This window comes from Anolis carolinensis, chromosome 5 (assembly GCF_035594765.1).
Source record: "Anolis carolinensis isolate JA03-04 chromosome 5, rAnoCar3.1.pri, whole genome shotgun sequence".
NCBI lineage: Eukaryota > Metazoa > Chordata > Lepidosauria > Squamata > Dactyloidae > Anolis > Anolis carolinensis.
The window spans coordinates 92,280,634-92,302,730 of NC_085845.1; the positions used below are offsets into that span (position 1 = coordinate 92,280,634).

At 39.7% G+C, this 22,097-nt stretch overlaps 1 protein-coding gene across 4 annotated transcripts in view; it reads right to left on the bottom strand.

Moving 5' to 3' along the window:
* The window catches only part of frmd4a (FERM domain containing 4A), a 485,341-nt gene extending 463,453 nt beyond the window's left edge, over nucleotides 1–21,888 (bottom strand). The window contains exons 1-2 of one of the 4 annotated variants that reach the window (XM_062983558.1): nucleotides 21,868–21,888; nucleotides 19,674–19,814 (exon numbers count right to left, since the gene is read on the bottom strand). In XM_062983558.1, the coding sequence (XP_062839628.1) occupies nucleotides 19,674–19,736 (63 nt within the window). In that variant the 5' untranslated portion in view covers nucleotides 19,737–19,814; nucleotides 21,868–21,888. Of the gene's footprint in view, nucleotides 1–19,673; nucleotides 19,815–20,045; nucleotides 20,184–20,252; nucleotides 20,614–21,867 lie in introns of those variants that run through there. The other 3 variants (XM_008111470.3, XM_008111469.3, XM_062983557.1) reach the window with 3 other exon arrangements.
* Between the last annotated feature and the right edge of the window lie 209 nt (nucleotides 21,889–22,097).

The window sequence follows — 22,097 nt, forward strand, 5'->3', positions numbered from 1 at the left end:
TCACATTGACATGTTTTCGAACTGTTAGGTTGGCAGGAGCTGGGGCTAACAGCGGGCGCTCATTCCGCTGCCGGGATTTGAACCTGGGACCTTTCGGTCTGCAAGTTCAGCAGCTCAGCGCTTTAACACACTGCACCACTACCAGGGGCTCATGATTATCTTTATGGTAATGAAAAAGATACTCTGTTAGATATTCAACACTATGCAAGGATAAGTGTGTACAATACAGAAGAAATGTCAAGGTACAATAGAACTGGAAACAAAATATTGGTACTGTACGCCAGCCAAAGGCAGCATTCTTCAGCCCAATTACTGCTTATGAGCCATGAAATGATATATTTCCCGTTAAAATGTCAAGTAGATGGGCAATTCCATTTGAGAACGAAGGGTTAAAATAAGTGCTTCTGAGCAAGCACCAACAAATCTATGGACTATGAAGGTCTAGTCTGCTGAATGCGGAAATAAATATTTCTTTTAATAAAACATAACCATTTCTGGCATAGAAAGATAGGTTTTTGATACAATTGAATATTGTAATTTGCTGGAAAGGGTAATCTGAGGCTGTTATTTCTGAATTTTGCAAACCTATTAAATTCTGGATTTGAAAAAGACATGGGGAAGAACATAACTGATTCTACTCATGTCTCTGTAAGCATGGCACTAAAATGAGTTCAGATTAATAACTGTTGAGTTTTTTTGGGCTAATCGAATTGCTGCTATGTGCAGAAAACAACTGACATGGAACTGTGCATGTTACAGCACTGATAGAGATCTATACCATTTCAAGTGGCTTTATGTATTCTGGTTACAGAAGTCAACAAAGGACAATAGCACATATATGCAAAATGTAATGATTTACATTTTAAATGTAACTATACTATCAATCTGTGAGAGCAGACAATTTGAGTCTACATTTTACAATATGTACACAAATGGTTTCATAAATACCTTCTGTAGAGTGAGAATGGCAGTTTACACAATAAGCCCAAATACATGGCTTGTGTGGCAATTATATGTGTTATGTGTGTAATGGAGCAGCAGAGAACATCACAAGCCTAATTGGGTAGCACAACAACTGCTCAAGCGCACTCTTCTAAATGCCAGTCAGCATTAGCATTTCTCAAATCTGTGGGCAAACACACCTAAAGTTTTACCAATCACTCCACCTTTTCAAACAGAATGTTGTCCATGTGTAGTTCTTCATGCAGAACTGGGAATCCCTGGCTTGGTCTACCATACTGGTAGGTTTTGAACCTTTTTGGGGTGCATTAACATCACTTACAGCAAACACGTAAGAAGAGAAGTTGAGATAAGGAAAGATTATGTTGCTTTCCTTATGGTCTGAGTCAAACTTCCAAGTGGGAAACCTCTTCACTTATTGACATAGTGCAGAATGCTGGTTTGCCACAAAACAATACAAAAACTTTTATGTGTTGTCGAAGGCTTTCATGGCCGAGATCACAGGGTTGTTGTATGTTTTCCGGGCTGTATGGCCATGTTCCAGAAGTATTCTCTCCTGACGTTTCGCCCACATCTATGGCATGCATCCTCAGAGGTTGTGAGGTATGGAGAAACTAAGCAAGAAAGGTTAATATATATATAAACTTTTATGCTCTTGCATAAGGGCAAGAAGGAAAAGGCCAACTGGATGTGAAAAAAATCCCTTAAAATGTAGGTTGAAGGCAGTTATTATTATTAGTCTGCCAGCTGAACCACATTCATTTTCTATCTTCATCTATCCGAACTTATTTTACTTGACATGTAAAAGACATGCAAAACACAAAATGAAATGTGAAAGGAGTCCAGCAATCAATTCCAAAATTATATATATTTGATTTCTTGATGTAATGTATATTATTATTTATTGTATTGCTTTAATTGTGTTATGATATGTTGTTTTTATATTTTATTATATTGTACTGCTCTGGGCATGGCCCCATGTTAGCTGCCCGAGTCCCCGTTGGGGAGATGGTGGCGGGGTATAAATAAAGTTTTATTATTATTATTATTATTATTATTATTATTATTATTATTATTATTATTATATGCACACCTTACATACACTGGTTAAACACCCTTTATCTGGTACAATGTTCCCTCACTACTTCGTGGTTGGCTTCTTGCGGATTCACTGTTTGGTGGTTTTTCAATAAACTCTAAAAGAATATTATATATCATAAAAAATTACAATTTATAGCCTAAGGAAGAGAGGAAGGAGAAGCCAAAGGGAGAGAAAAGGAGCCCAAGCGGCAATGGGAAGAGAAGGAGGTGATTTATCAACACACGATTCGTTGATAAAGACTTAAAATAGTGTATAAATACTAAAATAATGTATAAACATATAGCGTCCCTACTTCACAGATTTTCACTTATTGCGGGTGGTCCTGGAACCTAACCCCCGCAATAAGTGAGGGAAACAGTGTAATCTAAATTACTCCAAAATCTGAAACTCTTCACATGGGTGGCTGAGATAGTAATACCTTTGCTTTATTTATATATTTGCTTATTCTTTTTAATCCTTCCTTTCTCCCAATATAGGCGAAGTGTGTTCAGAAACTTCAACTGGTATGAAGGGAAGAATGGGAGTTGCAATCCAAAATGTCTGGAAGGCACCAAGAAGGCTGGCCATGCCCCATGTGGCTGTTCTCTTCCCAGTCAAGACAACAACAACAACAACAACAACAACAATAATAATAATAATAAAAACTTTATTTATACCCCGCCACCATCTCCCCAACGGGGACTCGGGGCGGCTTACATGGGGCCATGCCCAAAACCATACAATATGACAGAATATAAAACAACATATCATAACACAATTTAACAATACAATAAATAATAACATACATTACAACCCAAAATTCAGAGAAAGCAATAAAAACCAGGGCAGGCCACATGAACACTAAGTTAAAACTCGGTGAGAAAGACATATGAATAAAAGAATACTTCTGGAACATGACCACACAGCCTGAAAGACATACAACAACCCAGTAATCACAAACCTTCTATAAAGCTAATGAATCTGAATTGCCCGTTTGAAACCAAGCCAGTATAAAATTTGGATTACAACAGGGAATATACTGTTGTCAGAATAGCTGCACTTCACATGTGCTACTGTGACTATTACTACTATAAGTAAGAGCAAACAATGAGCAGCCCATGATTTTTTAAAAAATGTTTCTGTACTCAAACCCTGACAGCTCTGATTCTAATGATTCCACAACTGTTCAAGAGGCATTTTGGTAATATGAATTCTGGGATGATAAGTGCACCTAATTACCACGGTGTTGCCTTTTGTATAATACTAGCTGTCCCCGGCCACGTGTTGCTGTGGCATTGTCTGGTGGTGTTGGTGAGGTAGTGGTGGTATTGAATGTCTGTTGTATGGTTGTCTTTATGTTTAGTATGCATACTGAAGTGGATTATATGGCAGTGTGGAGTCAAGATAATCCAGTTTAAAGCAGATAATATAAGATTCTAAATGGGTTATATAGCTGTGTGGAAGAGCCTTGAGTCTACATTGCCATATAATCCCGTTAAAATCTGATAATCTGTGGAAGAGGCCTAAGTGAGGCCTAACTGTGCCTGTCCCCTGGGCTGAGTAGGTTGCTAGGAGACCAAGTGGGTGGAGTTTAGCCTTCTAACTGGCAGCAATTGGATAAAAACTATTATTCCTCTCCCTATAATTCGGACTTTATTTTTCTTTTCTTTTTGTTGTATCAACCTAGAGCCGTGAATGATGGGTTGTGTTGTCAAATTTCGAGGTTGGGGGGCCTGTAGTTTTGTTGTTTTGTCCGCTGCCCTGATGCCATCACTTTTTTATATATATAGATTGGCAGCATTGCCATAGGTCAGAAATGACTTGAAGACACACAACAGCAATGCAAATATCAGCTGGCTATGCCTCCTTGCTATTTCATGTACACCACAATTACATTGTAATCCAGCCCAAACTGTCACTAGCTATATTAATTGTTTCTGACATGCTAGTGAATTATAACTATCAAAGCTGGGTGACAGAAAAGAAAGCAGACAATGCCTGGGAATGCTTTGATTAAAACAATCAATAATGTAGTTGAAAAGAGGCCCAGGCAAGCAGGGTGTATTGAAGATGCAGGGCACTGTAATGAGTAAGGAGACCAACAAGGCAGAACTATACCCTCTCCTATTCACATCATGCAACTGGGAGACAGATTGAATTATCAAGACATGCTTGGGCTTCCAAAGCAAATGCAATAACACTGCCAAATATCGCAATCCACAGTTCACTGACCCTTGTCTGCAGAAAGATTACGGCAAACCTTTCATGCGTGTAGTAATCTTTTGCCCCTGATTCAGGGGGATGGGAAAGTCACCAAAGCCCGAGCCTTCACCAAAGCTTTTAGCCTCAGTTAGAAAAAGTAATAAAGATGTTTTCTTTGGATGGATGGAGGGGAGGATGGTCCTGCCTGTCTTGTCTGTTTAGTTCTGAAAATATAAATGAAAGGGCAGTCTTCTTTTCTGAACCTATGTGCAGGATGGAAGACAATCCCAAAATGTTACCTTTCTGAGTTTTGAAACATCCTAGCATCCCCCAATACTGATGGGAAGCTAATGAATGGGAAAATTAAAATTTACGAGGGTTGAATGAAAAGTAATGCCTCCACCTTCGTAATGATGGCAGTACTGGTATGCAGCAGGTACTGGCTTGTTCAGTAGACTTTCTTCTACAGTTTCATTTGGTGGGAAGCTTTAGCACTGAATGGTTGTGTTGTTAAAGTGCGAAGTATGGAGCCCTGCGCAGACCGTCGGTCAATGCGATTTAAGCAATGTGCAGTCACTGAATATTTGACAGCAGAAGGTGTCACCCCAAAGGAGATTCATCAGAGAATGCAAGCTGTTTATGATGATTGTGTTGATGTGAGTACTGTGCGTCGTTGGGTGAGTAGGTTTAAAGATGTTGAGATGGGAACATCTGACTTGTGTGACAAACAAAAGTTGGATGTCCTGTGATAGCAACCACCGGGTTTCACGAGCAAAAGGTTGACAGATTGATTCAGGACGATCATCGTATCACTTAGAAATTTCAAGCATAATTGGCATTTCACAAGAACGTGTGGGTCACAGTATTGCTTCGCTTGGCTATTGGAAGATCTGTGCACGATGGGTACTGTGAGATGCTGGTTGCGGAAACAGAGTGTCGACTTCTTCCTTGATGGCTTCAGAAAACTTGTTCATCGTTGGCAGAAATGTATCCCATTGTCTGGTGATTATGTGAAAAAGTGAATAGTGGTAGTTAAAGACCACATTCTAAGGATTATTTCTGCATTTGATTCATTAAAATATTCCCATCCAAACCGAAGTAACGAAGGTGGAGGCATTACTTTTCATTCAACCCTCATATATTTACAAGCATATTGTGTGAACAACTCTTTTTCAATCATTAAGTAGCCTACTTGGGTGTTGCCCCTCAAACGTTGTAATTCATAAACCTGTAAATGTCTTTTAGAATAATAGAATAGTAGAGTTGGAAGAGACCTCATGGGCCATCCAGTCCAACCCCATGCTAAGAAGCAGGAAATCGCATTCAAAGCACCCCCGACAGATGGCCATCCAGCCTCTGTTTAAAAGCCTCCAAAGAAGGAGCCTCTACGACGGCCCGGGAGAGAGAGTTCCACTGTCGAACAGCCCTCACTGTGAGGAAGTTCTTCCTGATGTTCAGGTGGAATCTCCTTTCCTGTAGTTTGAAGCCATTGTTCCGGGTCCTAGTCTGCAGGGCCGCAGAAAACAAGCTTGCTCCCTCCTCCCTATGACTTCCCCTCACATATTTGTACATGGCTATCATGTCTCCTCTCAGCCTTCTCTTCTGCAGGCTAAACATGCCCAGCTCTTTAAGCCGCTCCTCATAGGGCTTGTTCTCCAGACCCTTAATTATTTTAATTATTCTATATGCTCATACATATAGAAGTCTATGCCTCTGGGCATTTCAGCTTTACCAACTAGGCTTTTCACCCTCCTATCTTCTTTCCATAGGACATTTGGCCCAGGAAACATTCAAACAAAGAGTTCTGGATATCGGTGCACAAACAGATATAGCTTTGTTGGCTGGCTTCAAATCTCTAAACCGGTTAGCCAAAAACAAAACATTTGACACAGAAAAGTACCTTAGAATGAAACTCACACAGGGACAGAGAATAGCTTTTACCAGCAGTAGATTCAAGTAACTTAATTCTATGGTATGAACAGAACGATTTCAAAAAACGCCTTACCACGAAAGAACATGCACCTGTGGTGCACCAACCATAGAGGGCATTGTGCATATTTTGTTTGATTGTTTTCTATATGCCAATGTGAGATCCCAGTATTTACAACCACTTTTTACAACTGGGACCAAATTGCCAAACTGTCTTACCATGTTATCACACCAAGGCTTTAAAGTGGGCATCTCCGCATTTCTGCCACCTATAGAATTCTAAGAAATGTAGTTTAGGGTGGGGTCTTTTTAATTCTCAGCTACAGAGATCCTTGCCTTCTCAAGCTACATTTCCCAGAATTCTGCAAGTGGCAGAAATGCGGAGTTGCCCACTGTAAAGCCCTGGTGTGCTGCTGCTGCTGCTGCTGCTGTTGCTGCTGCTGCTGCTGCTAATAATATTATTATTATTATTAATAATAATAATAACAACAACAACAACAACAACTCTTTATTTATATTCCGCTTTTCTCCCCAAGAGGACTCAGAGCAGATTACAGCAAATAAACAGTCACAGGCAAACATTCAATGCTTTGTTAAAATGAAATACAATAAATGCACAGACAATGGCAAAGGATTCTTCTTTCATTTCCAACTTCTGGAGGCGGTGCTCATCTCCAGCTCTGGGAGAGGTGCTATCTCAATTTCCAAGCCAAGGAGCCTGTGTTGTCCGTAGACACCTCCTGGTCATGTGGCCGGCATGACTGCATGGAGCGTCTTTTTGCTTTCTCGACGAGGTGATACCTATTGATCTACTCACATTTGCATGTTTTCAAACTGCTAGATTGGCAGGAGCTAGGGCTAACAGTGGGAGCTCACCCCTTCCTGCAGATTTGAACTTCCCCCATTATTATTTTCTTTCTGGGGAGAATCTACATGCTATCCCCCTCCACCAAATTGTTGGTCCATCTTCTTTTATTGTATTGTTACTCATTTTATGCCTTAAATGAGTTTTTATGGATTGATGTATTGTTCTGCATAATGTCGTTTTATTGTGTTTTTACTCTTTGTAATGTTTTAATTGTTGTATTTTGGTTATTGTTTTTGGGACTTGTCCCATGTTAGCCGCCCTGAGTCCCTGCCGGGAGATGGTGGCGGGATAGAAAAATAAAGTTACTTACTTACTTACTTACTTACACTTAGCCCATTGCATTGCCAAATTCATTATAAAAGTCACAAAGAGAAATCTCTTTGTCTCACAAAATGGGGCCCCTTGTCATGGAGATGAACTTATCTTAATTCTCCAACTGATTCTTTTACACTCGTCACTCAACTCCCCCTGCTTTCATTTTGCAATTTAATCCCATTTTACCAAACGTTTTATATTTAATCAAGTTTTATTGTTTAATTTATGTTAGTTAACTATTACAGGAATTTTAGGATAGTGATTAGTGTCTATTTTATTGCTGATGTAGTCAGTGGACTAATAATTAATAAACAGATCTATCTATATGAATAACGACCTCATCATACAGGGTAAATTTTGATGGCATGCACTGGATCCTCTATAGTTTTGCGACAGAACACACTGTCTCCCATCTCATGATGTAGAACTACTTACATTGAGGCTCCATCACAAAACTATAAAGGACCTAGTATGCCGCCATTGCAGCAATACGGGAGGATTCCAGTGTTCAATGGAAACTACAGGGGGAAGTTGGGAGGGAGGAAGCTGGGAGATGCGGGGCATGGGGTGGTGGCTTCCCTATGCCACACGCCAGACACTGCCAGATTCGCCATGATGTGTGGTGATTCTGATGGCCCATATGATGAGGTCACTAGTCTAGAAATTTTAGACAAAAAATCAACTCACCCAAAAAATCTCACTTATCCATGGGTCAATGTAAGGATTGTACCTTAACTCTTACCAAATAGAAATCACCACGTTTTCTGAGCAAAGTGGTGAAAGACTAAAGCTTAAACCAATCTGGAAGAACCTAAAAGAACCTCTCTACTCTATTTTCTGTGATGCTGCTTCTGGCCTTTTTGTATGCCTGGGTGAGAAAATAGAAGTGGCAGCCAGGAACAGCTGGACCCTTTACGCGGCATTAATGCTTTCCCCTCTCTGCCTTCGAGTTATTCATAGGTTGTATCAACATTGATAATTTTGGCCCCCAAACCTACCCTCATCTAGTACATGAGGCCAACTTATACATTATTATATATGGCAGACTGGCTGTTCCAGGTGTAAGAAGCAGGAAGTGGGAGTAATAATCCAAGAAAGCTTATGTTATAAATTGGTGAATCTAAAAATGTCACAAGATTCCCCTTTTAAAAATATATTGCTAAGAATGAGTAATGCTTCATTTTGAAGACTCAAACATATTTAATTAATTAGCACACCAATGCTCCAAGGAGATATTAAAGGAAATGTAAATAACTTCCAGTTTAATATTTAAATTGAGAAAGCTATCAGAACAAAAGGCCATCTTTTTTCTATTTTCTACCACAGTAACATACTGTAGTTTTCTTTAAAAATTCTCAGAGTACTTTCTGTAATTCTGTGCTTTATTTTCCTCTCTCTCTCTCTCTCTCTCTCTCTCTCTCTCTCTCTCTCTCTCTCTGTGTGTGTGTGTGTGTGTGTGTGTGTGTGTGTAATTCTCATCTGTTAGTAATACAGTAGAGTCTCACTTATCCAACATAAACGGGCCGGCAGAATGTTGGATAAGCGAATATGTTGGATAATAAGGAGGCATTAAGGAAAAGCCTATTAAACATCAAATTAGGTTTTGATTCTACAAATGAAGCACCAAAACATCATGTTAGACAACAAATTTGGCAGAAAAAGTAGTTCAATACGCAGTAATGCTATGTAGTAATTACTGTATTTATGAATTTAGCACCAAAATATCAGGATATATTGAAAACATTGACTACAAAAATGCGTTGGATAATCCAGAACGTTGGATAAGCGAGTGTTGGATAAGTGAGACTCTACTGTATGTGTATATGGGCATTGAATGTTTGCCCTATATGTATATAATGTGATCCGCCCTGAGTCCCCTTCGGGGTGAGAAGGGCGGAATATAAATACTGTAAATAAATAAATAATAGAAGTGCAACAGATTAAATTTAGGGGATAATTTTTTTCAAAAAATTAATTGTGTCTAAAATTATGACATCACTGCAGCTGACTGTGGTCCAGTCAGCATTAACTTGCCATGTTCCATATTGCATAGTGCTTGGGGGAAAAATACATATTCTTCAAACAAAGAGTATGAAGAAATGAGTCATTGACACATTGAGATTTATTTATATGTATAAATAAAATTATCATTCCTTTTCTGTAAAAAAGAGGGGGGGGGGGAAACCAAAGCATGTACTACTCAGCAGTGAATATCAATTATGCATCTGCTGCACCATTGAGGCAGATGGTACTTGAATGGCACATTCCTCCTAATGGTTACAGACAATTGACACAAACCATTGAAATCTTCAGTGTGTCACTTTGAAATAACAGCAGAGGGGCTATACCTAGAAAAAAAAGCTGTCTTATAATCTAGGAAGGAAGACACCATTGCCTAGCCAATAATGATCTCACCATCACACATCCCATATGAAGTCCAACCTGCTCTTCTAATCCGTAAGAGAAATGCTAATTGACTGAAGGATGTGAGAGTGCAGGGACTCAGCATTGCAATGTCCTTTTCACTATAATTGCACAGCCTCCAATAGTAACTCTTCATAATTGCCAAACCCACCCACCCCCATTTTAGTCCGACACTTTGAAATGAGAGGAAGACATAAGGCATTGATGGTTAAGTTGTACCCATGGCAACACATCCTATATAGAATACTGCAAATATGTCCTTGATGAAACACTCCCTTTGGAACTAATGGTAATGGGCCAGAGCATTATTTTTAGGCAGTCTGTGATTAATTGGAAACTACATTGAGCTTTGACCATTATGCTTTCATTGTGCTCCAGTTAATCAGAACTAGAAAAGGTGATTCAGGCTCAATTATTCCAAGTCTGTGTCCTTGTTCCATTAACTACAACACACATTTCAAGCAGATACTGGTCTGAACATATGCCATACAACAGCCTCTCATTACTTTGAACAGTTATAAGGAACAAAAATCCAAGAAATCATAGGAATAATGCAGGTAAGAGGCCTTTTCTTAATATTTCAGATGCATCCCACAGAAGGTCACTCCTAAAAAGAATGAATTATCCCCTTGGTTGTTATAGGAAGGGGATTAAAATGCAATTTCATCTAGACTGTATAAACCAGCACTTGTTTTATAAAAAAGAAGAATTACAAGAACAAATAACTTTTTTGAAAAACAAACATCTCTGTATTTTCATAGAAATTTATTACCCAAGTTTTATAATTGTATCTGGAAAATACCAATTAAGAATAGGCAAATACCTATAAATTACCCCCACCCTACTCCAAATGACCCCAGCTATTCTGATTCCTAGTTTAAATAGTTTGATAAATTAAATCTATATAATAAATTTGGGTACAATAATTTTTAAGAGGATGCAAATTAATAGACATTCAAAAGTAGCATTGACAACCCTGAATGAATGTCTAATTCCTTGCAAGGTAATAAGAAAGGAGATCAGAAGACCGTGTTGTTAATGACATAAGGAGCTAGGCCTGAGTGGTAGACTAGAAAACACCTTCAATCAGAGAAGTGCTACTGTAAGCAGATCATATCAGCATTGACCCCTCAAGGCACTTTAGCCAGTGTCAAAATGCAGGACAAATAAGTGGGGCAAAAAATCACCGGACTTGATAGCAAGTTCAAACACAGATCTGTCAGCCCCGATAAATGGTCCCCTGACATACTGACACCTTCGTTTGTAGCAGATTTTAGAAATCCACAAGATGGATGGGAAACATCTGGGGGAAGTTTACTTTTTAAAAAATAATTTTTATTTCTTATTCTCTCTCCTCACCCTACTGTAAATTCAAGTTCTGTTAAATTTCATAATCATCAGAACAAAGGATTTATCAGAACTCCTCATTTAATCCTTGTTCTCTTTAAAAATTATGTTTTACTATGCCATTTTAACCATTTTACTTATTGTGTATAATTGTGTTTTTATCTTGATTTAATTTTTACTTGTTGATGATGTGTGTTATCTATGTATTTTATTTTGTTCTATTGTAATTACCTGGGCTTGGCCCCATGTTAGCTGCCCCGAGTCCCTTCGGAGAGATGGAGGCAGGGTACAAACATAAAGTTGTTGTTGTTGTTGTTGTTGTTGTGGTTGTTGTTATTGCAAGAGTCTCATTGTAATTGCTTTCCATTTATGCTTCCATTTAGCCACCTGTGTGCCCATGGCTCAATTTATTTACAGCCGATATTAGCTGTTTCAGGATTTTAAAATGTGCACATGGGTTACAGATTAACCGCAAAAGGGGTGTCCCCCATCATGTTACAAATCATATTGTAACTTTGTTATGCCTTAGATCCTTGTGGAAAAAGGGAACTCATTATTTGCAAATAAAGAGTTTTTTCCAAGCCAAAAGAAAGGAGGAAAACATCATGTAACTATACAATTAGAATAACCAATGTCACTTCTCCTCGCAGAAAATATAACATGACTTTTAAAAAGACCATAGGAGATCATATAGAAAGGCAGGATTTTCAGCCATGGGACCATCGCAGGACACCTTTTTACTTCAATCCCCTACCATCAAAAAATGGCAATTAAAAGACATGTTAACCTCTGGCAATCTAGAGGTCAGGTCCCTTGAATCGTATTCTATGAGAATATGAAGCTGAAGCAATGAAGCTAAGCTAAAGTAACTTATCATGCCATTCAATACACTTTGATCAATACATGCCTTTTGATTTTGAAAGCTTTCCTGCGGGTAGACAAAATGAAGGTAAGAAACTCGGTTTCCAATAGCAGCTATTCTCTTCATCAGTTTGTGTTCTAGCCACATGAGAAATCTGATAGCCCCACTGCAATTAAGATGAATATGCTATAGCATATGAGGTAGTAGGATGCAATCCAGATGCCAACCAAGTGATGATCTAAGAGAAGTATTGGTGGTTGGAGCTCTGTAGCAGGCTAATTTCCCAACTCTGAGGATATCGTAACACTACTTATCTCCTGTAATCTAAGAAATGTATTATTGCTCTCTAGTTGGATTCAGATACTGACATAAGAAATCTATTAGTTATGGACTTGGATACGGTCAGCTGTCAGGTACATATAGGTTTGCCAGGATGGCACTATCTCAGGATTAATTGAGAGAGTTGGAGTTCATGGGCCCCGGGGATGTCATTGGCCATGATTCATTAGGCACAATAGAGTTGCATAGAGTATGCCATTCACATTTTAGAGAAAGCCAATCAAAGGAGACTTTGCATACACTTTTCAAGACTGTTGACTTTCGAAGAGTTGTCTCTCTTTCCCTGAGGCCTGGAGAAAAGGGAAACCAGGGCTGAACTACAAAATCTGGGAATTCTAGGCACAGAGGAATTTTGTTCCATGCTCTGGAAGGGTTGGAGGTTTCCAGTGATTCAAGAGATGATAATTAATTGTTTATGCATCAGATATGCCTGATTCCTATTATAGCAATGTGAAATGTGTAAGTTTTAGAAGAGCTTCATACAGGCCCGTAACCAGGATTTTGGTTCGGGAGGGGCTGGGATTTTGGTTCGGGGGGGGGGGGGCTGAGTCTGAGTGAGAGAGGATCTACCCTAGCAAACCTTTTGTATCGTTATCCCAAGACCCCCATGCATATGGGATGTATTGAGCATGGTGATCAGATCATGATATGAATAAACGTAACACTTTATATAATAAATGTAAGGCCTTCTCGCAAACCACCCTGAGAATTGGGGGGGGGGGGGCTGAAGCCCCTCAAGCCCCCCCCCCCCCCAGCTACATGCCTGGCTTCATAGAATGGATAATAATAATAATAATAATAATAATAATAATAATAATAATAATAATAATATAACTTTATTCTTATACCCCACCACCATCTTCCAAACCAGACTTGCGGTGGCTTACATATGGGACAAAATGCCCATAGACACAAATACAAATAATCCATCAAAACAAAAAACATAGGTTAAAATAAAAACATTGTTAAAAAATATCAAAACAGTTAAAAACACAGTTTCAATAAAATATAAGAATATAAAACAGCTGTGTATCAAGAGAGCAACTGATGGAGTGGATGAGGCTTTTGATCTCCTGAGAAGATCCTAGACCCTCAGGGTCAGAGCCGGCCCTAGGTATTTTTCAAGTGTAGACGAACAGAATTTTGGCCCCCCCCCCCAAACCAATCACTGAAAAATGAAAGCGTTGGATAAGCGAAAATGTTGGATAATAAGGAGGGATTAAGGAAAAGCCTATTAAACATCAAATTACATTAACATTTTACAATTAAGCACCAAAACATCATGTTTTACAACAACTCAACCGAAAAAGCAGTCTCGACTGCACCCCCGTATGTTTTGCGCCTGAAGCGACCGCTTAATTCGCCTCATTGTTGGACCGGCTCTGCTCAGGGTAGACTTCCTACCCCTGCTCCAACAATCAAGAAGTAGAAAGTCCCACTCTGAAGCTACTTTTGGATTCACCATTGCCTGGATATCTCCTCCTGTTTGGATCCTGCTGACCTGATATCCTTGAACTAGTTTTGACTACTTTCAAGAGACCATCCAGCCTGAGCCTTACAAGAAACAGTGACATACTTCTAGGTTAGAGAGGGAAAGTGTGGATGTGGATGTTGTTCACCCAAAAACTGTTTGTGAGGCTCCCAGAAGTCTTTGGCATCCTTACAAATCCCCCTATTCCAATGACAAAAATGTCCCCACATTCCCTAGGGAGCATGGGTGGCAAGTTGATAAAGGTGGAGTTATTGTCCCTCTGCATCATTATCTGCAGGTGGTCTCTCAACTTAGTGACTACTCAAGTTCTTTAGCTTTAAAAGGCAAGCCTATAAATTATATTAAGTTCATCATTACAGTCATGATTCAATAATAAGTGTCACCAAAATTTATCATTAATCCACCAACTATTTTTTTATGTTTTGCTAAAAATACATACAATGTATTTTCTAGCACCCGAGTAAATTATAGTTTTTAGCTCTTAATTAAGGTTGTGCACATTTTTGTCTTTACAAACGGGCTCTAGTTGGTTAGACTGGTTTGGCACTTTCAGCCAGACTTAACGGCACATGTTCCACCACCATTTCTCCCCGGCTGCAACAGACCATTTGGCTGCTGAAAATGACTGCTTTCTGTTTCTTTCGGCTACACATGGAGCACAGAGAGGCAGCCATACGTACACACAGGGTTTCCCTGTGAGCCCTGCCTGTTGAGCCAATCAGAATAGAAGGAAGTCATGACGTGTCTTTTAGTCAAGTTGGGCTTCCATTTTTCTGTTGCGAGCAGGCTTTTGAGAGAGACGGATTGGTGATCTAAATTCTTAGTGCCGCTTGCAACTCTGCATGGCTTGGCTTTTTTTTTTTACTCAAATAGCCATAAATAAGCAGTTTACTTTGTACACTGATGCCCTTCACATGAAGCTAGCTTCAATTGTGGGGTAGAGGATGTGCTTTACCATTTCTAAAGCTGCCATAAAATGAGGAGGTAATTTATATCTTTTTAAAGAATGGTTAATGCTCCTTCATGTGGTGTGGCTCCCACTGAAACAAGTGTTTTAAAAGTCTGCCTCCCTTAACTCAGTTTCATTGAAAGGGTGTTGAGGGCACCAGAAAGGATGGTTTCTTAGGTCTGATGTCTGCACGTGTGAAGAGGTCCAAGAACACAGGGGAGCCTCGTAAGTTCCACATTTCCACCAATGTGCTGGATTTTTCCAGAACTTTTGGTTGCCGGACCAAAAAAATGATTTTTTTCCTCTGACCAAATTCCTGAAAAATGGATCTGGGGGTCTACCAAAATCTCGATACCAAAAAACAGAATGGGGTTTAACTGAACTGCACACTCCTATTTTGAATCTCTTTTAAACTACAGTCTCAATAACTGGATTCCTTTCTATCTCTTTTTGATTCATTCATTCCTTCTTGTATTAAAGATACCTGCCATTTTACCCAACACAAAAAGAGAAGGATGACATGTGGACACCTCTACATGCTTCATATCTTTGGATGTCAACTCATTAAATACTTGTATACTGCATTTGGAAATATTGTTGAAAATCTTTTTCTAATCCTAGGTCATGCTTTAATTGATGCATACAGTAGAGTCTCACTTATCCAAGCCTCACTTATCCAAGCCTCTGGATAATCCAAGCCATTTTTGTAGTCAATGTTTTCAATATATCGTGATATTTTGGTGCTAAATTCGTAAATACAGTAATTACAACATAACATTACTGCGTATTGAACTAATTTTTCTTTCAAATTTGTTGCATAACATGAAGTTGTGGTGCTTAATTTGAAAAATCATAACCTAATTTGATGTTTAACAGGCTTTTCCTTAATCCCTCCTTATTATCCAAGATATTCGCTTATCCAAGCTTCTGCCGGCCCGTTTATATTGGATAAGTGAGACTCTACTGTATTTAGAAAATAACAATTTTTAGATTTGATATGCAATTTTATTTTCATATTAAGGAAATGGCTATAGGCAGTCCAACATAATCATCTGCCCACACTTCCCATTGAAATCCTGATAGGTTTATGTGGGTTAAAATTGTTTTTATTTTTAAATATTGTATTGTTCTTTCATTGTTGTTGTTGGTTTTTTTGGCACTACAAATAAGACATGTGCAGTGTGCATAGGAATTTGTTCATATTTTCTTTTCAAATGATAATTCGGCCCCTCAACAGTCTGAAGAATTGTGGACCAGCCCTTTGATTAAAAAGTTTTAGGTCCCCTGATGTAAAGGAAGAAGTCCAACCCACTTGTTCTGCTATACTCTTCCTTTTCCAGTTACTAGATAAGAAAGCCACCTCCAAGCATTCAGTCACTCCAAGCATGGCCAAGAAGCTGGTGCAGTAGTTTAAGCATAGCAATGCAATGATGGGGCAGTGCACATTGGAAGCTGGGCAGGACATGTAATAGGAACTTATTTGGTTCAATAGGAAACCGCACTCATCTATAGGAAATTCTTTACTTTCTCCTAGTCATGTTTGTTCATTCCTTTGGAGAAATAAGTCTGAGCCTAGTGGCACTGTTGTTTGATCTGTTCTCCACCCAGCATTGTCTGATTCAGGCCACAGAATTGAAAACAATTGCTTTGGGAGACTATTGATGTCCTCATCAGATGGGCCACCTGAGTTGTCATGGATCATGGCAATTCTGGCGGTGCCCGTGTCAGCGTGGAGGTCAGGGTGCATGCCAGGTGTGTTTCTTCAAACACCATCGATCCTCTGCACACCAGCACCCTGATGAATTGGTTGCAATCATCTGCCACACCAATTCCTCTGTTCAATGTCAGATTCAAACACATCTGTAGTCTGAAGTCCAAACATTTATTTCAATATCTACAAACATATTTACAAAGCACAGCAAAAGCCATCGCTCTGAGCTGGCATTCTTCTATAGCCTCTCGCCTCAGCAAGCACCAGCTCAACACAGATAGAGATAAGAAAGCACATTCCTCGGTCCAAAGGAAGTTCCGACCTCCAAAGGCCAGAAATCATGCCTGATAGGTCAACAGCAGGCTGTCAGTCTAAACTAGCCTGCTGTTAACTGTTTCATTGCTGAAACACACACTCTTGCCTAACAGCAGAAACATTTGATTCACATTTCATACACATACAACCATAATCCAACAGCCCGTTGGGGTGCGTGGGAAACCCATTGCCCCATGCCCTGTATTGTCCATTTCACCTGTTGCCCCATCCCATGGGTGGAAACGTTGGCCACCTGGCTTCCCTCTGTTGACTTCTTGAACACGGGAAGCCTCCTGTGTTGCTGCTGTGCTGGCATGTGCTGGTTCATCTATACTTTTGTGACAGAGTCCTGCCAGAAGTTGTTCTACGTCATGGGATGGGAGTTGGCGGATTCTTTCGTAAAAGTATAAACAAACTGGATAGTGCCTCTGAAAAATATCTCATGTGATGAGATCATAAGTTCCTGAATCAGCTCCCAGCTACCATAAACATGTTGATGGTATTCTAGGGGCTATAGTTCCCCAAAGTAAACTTTCTAAGCACTGGTGCCTCTGAGCCACAGAAATTCAACATTTTCCAAAGATCCTTGAGATAACATATTCTCCCTACAATCTTTTGTGTCCCCCCCCCCACACACACACACATCTGGAGCAATGAATATTTTGCTAGTTGCTAAGATACATCTACTATGACATGAACAGCCCATTTTGTTATTAAAAGCCACCTCTTGAGAGGCAGGAATATAAAACCCATATTGCAAGTGTGTGACAAAATAAAGGGATTCTATTACCAAATCTCAATAAAAGATGAATTATGGAAACATTATAAAGAGAAAACTATTTACAGATGTGTTTGAACTAGATGAGAACGGGAGAGATGTATGAGAATTTCCTTTGGCGTTTATAGCACTTTGGGAAAAAGAAAAGGGAAAAGGAAGGAAATAGGCAGGATTCCCTGAAGTCCCTTCTCCCTACAATACTAAAATGACAACCTTCTTAGCAACAAGAGATTTACACCCTAACTCACATCCTAATTAAGTCAAGTAGCTTCACAGACTTACCTTTAATGAAATTCATTTATACATTCATATACAGTCATATACAGTAATAGGAAACCAAGGGATATATCTAAGGAAATGAAGTAACTGAACATTGCTGGTGCTCCTAGGCTATCCACTGCTTAACTATTTCTTCCCTAGTGTAACTGGGCTGTAGATCAGCCAATCTGAAAGGAGAAGTAACACAACCTGGATGTCCAGACACCTGTACATCTATTTAAATTGACATTGTAACAATCCTCAGGTGACATTGTGTTTACACACAGTCCCTATCACTCGAACATATAGAACAACCAGCACCATGAGACTTAGTAGTAGGCCAACTAGTTAAGCAAAAGGGGGATTATACTGAATTGTGTAGCATGCCTAATGCCATATTGTCTGGGTACCATGCTTATATGTACAGTTTGAATTCATTTTGCTTTGTTCAATGAAAAATGTGGGCATTACTATGACAGAAGAACACCAAGACAGATGTTTTCATATCAATGGATGAGCTAAAAAACAAAAACAAACCACCAGCAACCATCCACTGCACACTTCATGTCCAAACCTTGAATTTATGCTCAAGCATTTCCTTGTCCAAGCAGCATCAATAATTTAAAAAACGTAGTTGAAGTTTTTATATTGGCAAAGTATTTTGAAAGTAGAATGGTTAAGGGCATGCTTTGGCAGAACGTTATAATAGCAATACACAGAAGACAGTCCTTTGGACAACCAGAAAAAACAGACATGAATACAATTGTGCTTGTTGTGATGTTCAGCAGTAAGCATAAATACAAGCTATCATTAAATTTAATAGAGTGCTTAGTAATAGATGTAAAATTTGCCCTTTTTCCACTTGACCTTTGCTAGCTATTCAAAAAGCCCCGAGGCTTTACATGCTGTCTGTGAATGCCACATTCTTGGATACCATTTCTAGTGCCACCAGTAAGCAGAAATCAATACATGCTCCTCTTCTGTTTACAATCCTTCCCATTTCCGGCAAGGAATTTAAAAAGACGAATTCAACATTTCAAAAATACAATAGTAAAATTATCCCTGATGGCAATATAGGAAGGAATTAAAAATGAATGGGGAAAAAACCCAGAGTATGATTTAAAACTCAGTCCCATAGGGTATTCAAGGATTTATTTTAATTAAAGGCAAAAGTCACCCCCTTCCAGGATTCAACCTCCATGTGCGGTTCAAAATGAATCTCCCCTTGCAACGGCATACATTTGCAGAACCTTGAAAAGTGGGTCAGTAGGTCCACATGCTGTGGGAAATACATGAACCATACACACCATCCCCAGTTATGCAGTCAATATGGCCATTAGTATTCCAGGGAAGAGATATGCATCAGCAGTCTAGAAGGCAATCTCTGGAGGTTAACACAACCATTCTTAAAGACACTATTAATAGTTAATAGGGACACATACGTAGGCCAACAAGGTACAGGCCCCTCATGTTTAATTCCTAAATAATGCAAAAATCCAGGTGCTCATGTAAAGCATCAGGCTGTTGTAAACCATGGGCTATTGTAACTGTCATTATGAACATTAATTAAATGTCTTTTCTAGCAAAGGTATTCCGAAGTGCACACAAGTGAACAAATTAGAAAAATGTCAAGCTAATAAGAATATGACATCCATATGTGAAACATTGATACATGTTATTAGCGTAAGCTTTGGTAATCATAGAAAACTTACCATCCATTTTCACACAATTGATAAAAACACCCCCACCCACCCACTAATGCAATCCATCAGCAGGGAATGTGATCCTCTATCTGCAAACCACATTGGTCATTTCAAGGTCAGCATTTCCTCTAGTCACTTACCATCAACAAGCTCAGAGCCGACTCGGGGGCTCGCTGTGCAGCCATCGTCTTGTCCTCTTGCATATAAATCCTCCCTTGGATTCAGGCAGATCCTCTTGGCCCTCTTTCAAGGGCAAAGCATCCACCGGCAACACTTGCAGCCTATAAACACAGAAATCCAAAAAATAAGCTCGGGAGAAAAATCATCAGGGAGACCAATGAAGAGCTGAAGCTCTTTGCTTTTCAGTTCTGCAAGGTAGATACGAGCTTCAGCTAGGCCAAAGAGAGATGGAGCAAAGAGGCTGCTGGAGGAAAAAAAACATATGGTAATTTGCATATATATATATAACACAGCACTAGGAACATAGCATTCAGACATAACACACACCTTACCATGTTCAATTAAAAGTACAGGGATGATCTAAAGCCTCCCACCTCAGCATGGAGAATACAATTAATTGCTTTTAATTGCAAGGAGAATAATTTCCATGGAGACCTACGCAGCCACAACCCAGATTTTATCCTTTATACGTTATCCTTTTTCTTCCCCACTAATATTGCAGAAACAATGGAAAAGAAGGAAAATATATCACAACATACCGCTTGCAAAACAAATGTCTTCTCTTTCCCCAAAGCAACGTGCTTCCCTGTTTAGAACGCAAGCGTCTGCATAATCCAGACATGAGCAATGACAGAGCAAAAAAGCTGGGAGAGCAGGCACCCGAGAGCAGCATTTACCTTTATTATGTTTGAATGACAACTGAGGTATGCGTTGACCCTTTTCACCTTAATGAAAGGAGGGGGGTATTTCTCCTCCTTGTCTCCAAATGGACTCAGCTCCCCATGGAGCTAACACACTTACAAGAAACATGTAATCACTCAGCCTGCCCTGTTAGTGTTCTGATCACGCCAGCTCTACCGCATGCCTGCTGCAGTCGAGATTCCTGTTCTTCTCTAACTGCTTTCATAGAGAGATGCATGTTGCAGTTCCCTCTGATGCTCAAATAGGCATCAGACCGCTAATGCTGGCAACAAGATATCATTAAAGGGACAAAGATGAATTTGTCCTTGATGAGAAACACCTTGAAAGAACATGCAGAAAACAAGGAGCATGGGAATCTAGACAAAAAATTCCTAACTTTGAAAGTCACTGTGCTAATTTTCATTATATATATATATATATATATATATATATATATATATATATATATGGAGCCTCCGGTGGCTCAGTGTGTTAAAGCGCTGAGCTGCTGAACTTGCAGACCGAAAGGTCCCAGGTTCAAATCCAAACGCCCGCTGTTAGCTCCAGCTTCTGCCAACCTAGCAGTTCCAAAACATGCAAATGTGAGTAGATCAATAGGTACTGCTGTGGTGGGAAGGTAACGGCGTTCCATGCAGTCATGCTGGCCACATGACCTTGGAGGTGTCTACGGACAACGCCGGCTCTTCGGTTTAGAAATGGAGATAAGCACCAACCCCCAGAGTCGGACATGACTGGACTTAACATCAGGCGAAACCTTTACCTTTACCTTTACCTTTACTATATATATATATATATATATATATATATATATATATATATATATACACCCCACCCCTCAGTCAAGCTGATTGTCTTAAGAAATGTCGCACAAAAAGCATCAGCCTAGAAAGAGAAATGATCCATCAAGGAGAATCTACACCAGAGGTCCTCAAACTTTTAAAGCAGTGGCCAGTTCACTGTCCCTCAGACTGTTGGAGGACTGGACTATAGTTTTTTAAAAAAAGGATGAACAAATTCCTATGCATACTGCACATATCTTATGAGCCGGCTTTTGGCTAATGAGATGGTCAATGTCCGGTTCCATATTTAATCCCCCAGGCAGGAAGCAGCCAGGCCTTGAAGCTGCAAGGCTTTGCAATACTAATCAAGGTGATTAATTGCAACATTCACCCTGGCTTCTAACAGAGAAGTTTTTACTTCCACCCTGGACCTTCCACAGATATATATGTAAGCCTCCCTTTCATAGTTTCCTATAGACCTCTGTTGGTTATGACCTCTGAGGATGCCTGCCATAGATGTGGGCAAAATGTCAGGAGAAAATGCTTCTGGAGCATGGCCAGACAGCCTGGAAAACTCACAGTAACCCAGTGATTCTGGCCACGAAAGCCTTCAAAAACAATGATTTGATGACTGAAACAGTGGGAGGGGGAGAGACTTTAGGAGCTCGCTCACCGTTCTCCTCCTTTTCCTCTCCTTCCTTCCTCTTCTTCCAAAGCAGTGGGCGGGGGAGGGACTTTAGGAGCCCATTTGCCATTCTCCGCTTTTTCCTCTCCTTCCTTCTCTTCCAAAGTGGCAGTGGAGGTAGCGCAGCTGTAGATTGAGCATCATCTTCTTCCTCTCCTTCTTCCTCAGCCAAGGCAGTGGTGACAGCACCTCTTTGGAAAAAAAGAAAGGAGAGGAAG